The following is a 4,830-nucleotide window of genomic DNA, read 5'->3' on the forward strand; positions in this document are numbered from 1 at the left end:
TGTGGTATGTCTAAGCGGTGGACAAGTTGAACCTTCGTTGAGTTCTGCTTACACGTCGCTAATAATGCCCGGCTCGCCTACATTCGAGGCAACTAGCACGCTTGGGCGATTTTCATCAACCTTATCCTTGCCTGACGATCGTGTATTGTGCGCCGCAAGATTTTGGATTGTTCGATTGATACCAATTGCCGCTAATGCCACAACAATGACTACTCCAGCGCAAGCTGCAGCGATAGCAATCCATTGGATGGTCCCGCTCATGAAAAACTTCGGAGTACCCTCATTCGATGCTTGCGTTTCTACTGAAATACTTCCAGCTTCAGTGTAGAGAGACCCAGTGTTACCTGCACCACCCGAGAAAGAACTTGCGTCTGCAGTGGACGGAGACAAACCCGAAAGAGCATATGCCACACCGGTACTGTTTGCAATCGCACAGTACTCCAAATACTCCGAAACGTTTGTCGGAAACCTCTTGCAGTACCGACAGCCTTCATTACCGATACATCCGGACGCCAGCCCCTCAGGACAGTGAGCTGTATCAAGGACGACTCCAATTCCTCCAGCCGCTTGACCATCAGCTAGTGACACGTTCGCACAAATATCATCGGTCTGCACCAACAAAAATTCTTCCGACTTGTGGAGAGCAACTATCCGTTCCGCCGAGGTAGATTCCAATGTGTCGTCCGTGACTATCACTTTGAAAGCAATGTCTGCGCCGGTATCAGAGACGGGAATGTCGGAGCAGCTCATGTACGAATACGATTGTGGTGTCTCGAAGCGCTTGCAAAAGCGGCAGATGCTGTCCAAGCAGCCTACACCTCCGTCACCACACCGCATATCCGTGACGATGTCTAACCCGAGGCTTTTATCACCGTTAGACGCGGTTTGATAGCAATCCACGGGAATAGAGTAAATGGGACTCGTGGACGTCGGGGTTGTCACAGGAGCGACAGTGGCTGGTGGTGAGCTGATCGATGTTGAGGAGTAGTCTGAGCAGCTCCCGAACTGTGCTGACTGATCCGTCAATTTAGTTTTGCAGTACCGACAAATGCTGTCGATGCAGCCGAGTCCACCGTTAGCACAGCTCGTATCCGTGATAATGTTGATGCCAACGGAGGCATCACCGTCCGACACTGTGGTCGGGCATGTCTTCGTTATAGCCGTTGGGGCCGTTGTAGTGGATGGACAACTACTCAAATGTGCAGATTGTTCAGTGTCTTTAGTCTTGCAATAGCGACAGACAGAGTCAACGCAACCGGTGCCGCCACTCGAGCAACTAGTGTCCGTCACAATGTTAATACCAACTGCAGCGTCTCCGGAGGACACAGTCATTACGCAAGTCGCTGCACCTTCGTAGCTTTTATCGGATGCATTGGATGCGTCGGTGCTGTAGCTGTCGTCTGTACTACCGAATGAGTCCTCTTCAAGCATTCTCTCAGGAGTATCGGAATCAGTGACAAGAGGGATCGATACAAACGTGATGTCAGAACCGATGTTCGACGACGGAATAGTAGAACAGTCGGTGTACGACTGAGACTGCACCGTATCGAAGCGCTTGCAATAGCGGCAGACCTCATCCAAGCATCCAGCGCCTCCTTCACTGCAGCGGATGTCCGAAGCAATATCTAAGCCGACCGCTTTGTCCCCACCCGAGATCGTGCGAAAGCAGTCAAATACTATCGAAGGGGTGTTGGCTTTTGTCGGTGGTGTCGACGCAGGTGTTGGGCCCGGGGTCGATGTCTGAGTGGTAGTACCTGTAATTACAGCGCAATCCACGTACGCCGAAGACAGAGAACTGGTCGAAATGCGGCAAAAGCGACAGACACTATCAATGCAGCCCAGGCCACCTGACACACAGGATTTGTCCGTGACGATATTGATACCCGCAGCAATATCGCCGGCTGCTGCGGCAATGGTACAGGCCGTGATGGATGGTGTGGTCGCACTGGTCACAGGTGTTTGGGTAGTGGTAGTTCCAATGGAGGCACAAGCCACGAAAGCTGCCGATTGAGGTGTAGTTGTTGTTTGGCAGAAACGGCAAACGCTATCAATGCACCCTAAGCCTCCTTGAGCGCAGGAAGCATCCGTGATGATGTTGATGCCGACAGCCGCATCACCGGCCGATACCGTTGTAGAACACGTCTTCGAAACACCAGCGGGACAGAAATTGAAACTTGCAGACTGTGTCGTGTCTTTAGTTTTGCAGAGCCGGCAAATGTTGTCGATGCACCCGGAGCCACCACTAGCACAAGTCGCGTCAGTAATAATGTTAATGCCAACCGCTACGTCGCCGTCCGATGCTTTCATGGTACATGCACCAGCAATTTCCGCCGGGGTCGCTTCGGTACTCTCGGTTGCCAGGTGGCGGTCCGAGCCTGCATCTCCAGCAGAGCCTTCGAGAGAATCTGAGCCACTACTGGAATCTTCAGCCCACGAGCACAGCACGAAATGAGAAGACTGTGGAGTTGGTTTACTCTGACAGAACCGGCAGTGGTCATTGAAGCATCCGATGCCTCCATAAAGACACAACGGGTCTGTCATCCCTCCGACGCCGACCGCAGCGTCACCACTGGAAACAATGCAGGCTCCCGTGGATACCGTAAGTGGTGCAATGGAAGGAAATGAGGCTCCAAGCGTCTCACAGCTCTCTAAATGTGCCGACTTCAACGTGTCAATAACCTTGCAGTATCGGCAGTGATCATTGTAGCAGCCAAGCCCGCCGGCAGCACACGCAACATCGGTAACCACCTGAATGCCAAATGCCTTGTCTCCATCTGAAATTCCACAGCTCGTCGGCATTTCCTTTCCAGCCGACCCACTTCCAGAGCTAATGTCACTTGACTGCGGTTGTGCCGTAGGAATCATGCTCTGAGCGAGTACACAAGCGACTGCAACCTGTGTAAAACAACGCAGTCTGGGAAAACTCACCATGACAGCTAGACTGCACTGTGTCGCGAAGGCGACGCGTTCAAGAATGAAGCTGGGAGATCTAATGCTTGAAATACGACCGAGATATGGGATGAGGTTCATCAAGCATCGGTTACTTGACCATGATTGAAGAAGCTGCCAACGCTCAAATTCACTTTGATCGTGAGGAATACCGTTGAGGAAAAAGTCATGGGCATTTTTTAATGCGAAGGAGCTTTCAATTCTTAAGTCAATCACTAACCCGCCTGAATCGGACGATTCGTTTCATGGACATCCCAAGCACGTCGATGGTTATATACACTTGAGAAGAAAACGAGTGAAACGAAGCGGGGTATTTTAAAATACATTGAAAAAAAACAGGGATCGTTGGAGTGTATATGTTGCTCGAAAATGGATGTCGGGAAACACAGCGTTAAGTCTCAAGATTACATGTATTAATACATGTTTATAATTTTGCCATTAATAATAGTGTTACTTTGATCTCTTTTTAATATTCTATTCTACAATTGCATACGCATTGCGTCTACCCGTTGAGTCTCCCGAGCTCTACGGCACAGCGCTCGTGAACCAATCATTTCAGCTTGGAGCTTGCGCATCCGAATGAAGTGTTTTAAACCGCACGAAGACAGCATGAATCTCATTTGCGTTGTCCAGCGTTTTTGCGCAGCAGTGAGATGGACGCCGTTGAAGAACGATATCGGGGGCAGCACACGGAGAATCTTGACGATAGAAAAGGTATCGATCTTCTGAATACACTACACTAGTACATGTACCCAAATCATCAAAAAGTCATTCGTCTTGAACAAATACACTCACTCAAACGATCTAATAAGAAGTATCATCATTTGTGTTGGAACAGAGATATTTAATGCTATCGGGAAAGCAACGCCCACTGCCAGTATTGAGCGTGCAGAGCCCACATGAATACTGTACGAATCTCCAGACTGCTACCGTACAGCACGTGGACGGCCTGGCTGTCGAGCATGGGCGGAATTGAACTAGCGACACCGTCGTATAACAGAACTGTGCTCATGTGAAGACTCAAGTCCTGAACGAATGAAAAATGTAAATCGACAGGCCAGATTTTCACGGTGAGGCAGCGATACGAAGTGTAAACATGGACAAGAGCAAGGACACGACGCAATCCTCGCTCGCGATAATCTTCTGGCAGTTGCCAGGTCTTGAGATACCGGTAAGTGCATACTGTACATGCTTATCGCTATCAATCATAACAAACTAAGTCGGATGAACAATCATTTGCCGCAGACTTAAAGATTTACATGTACATTTTACTTTTCGGGCAGCAGACCCAATCCGCATGCACAATGTCTGCTTGGAGGAAAGCCGTGCTTAGCGCTCCTCGGATGATGATGCCGAATGCGTTGTCGATTTATCGATTTTGATCGAATCTACGATAGTTTTTCGGTCGTGCGGTCGACACTTGAATTTAGTAAGCCACACACCGTGGAAGAATCTCCGAATCTCGGCGACCGAATGAACGTTTTCTCCTCAAAGACGACGCAGAGCAGCCGGTGGCGAGGGGGGGGGTAATCAACGGCGAAGAGGTGATAAAACGTTTGGTGGCGTAAAAAGGTTGAAAATGAAAATTGTGGACACTGGGGGTATCGATCCCCCTACCTCCCGCATGCGAAGCGGGCGCTCTACCATTTGAGTTAAGCGCCCACATACACAGACACAACGCACACCAATCGACGCACCTCAGAAGCAGTTGCGAAAGGCAACAAATACGCAGCGCGAAAGCTCACTCTCAGCGGCAACTTCTTAAACAGGCAGCAAGATGCTGTCCGTGCGGCACGTATTTTTTTGTTGTTGTGAAGTTATCTCTCGCTTGTCACATCTGGTGTGGTACCCATTAGCGCAGACTTCACTAACATGCACTCC

General features: G+C 49.8%; 1 protein-coding gene across 1 annotated transcript; it reads right to left on the bottom strand.

Moving 5' to 3' along the window:
- Positions 1 to 601: 601 nt before the first annotated feature.
- Positions 602 to 1,577, bottom strand: PITG_22150 (uncharacterized protein; the record flags this gene model as incomplete). Its single annotated transcript, XM_002909912.1, has 4 exons — positions 602 to 626; positions 755 to 1,349; positions 1,407 to 1,432; positions 1,474 to 1,577. 4 exons carry the CDS (start codon positions 1,575 to 1,577, stop codon positions 602 to 604), a joined length of 750 nt encoding a protein of 249 aa, XP_002909958.1.
- Between the last annotated feature and the right edge of the window lie 3,253 nt (positions 1,578 to 4,830).

This window comes from Phytophthora infestans, genomic scaffold (assembly GCF_000142945.1).
Source record: "Phytophthora infestans T30-4 supercont1.1403 genomic scaffold, whole genome shotgun sequence".
Taxonomy (NCBI): Eukaryota; Oomycota; class Peronosporomycetes; order Peronosporales; family Peronosporaceae; genus Phytophthora; species Phytophthora infestans.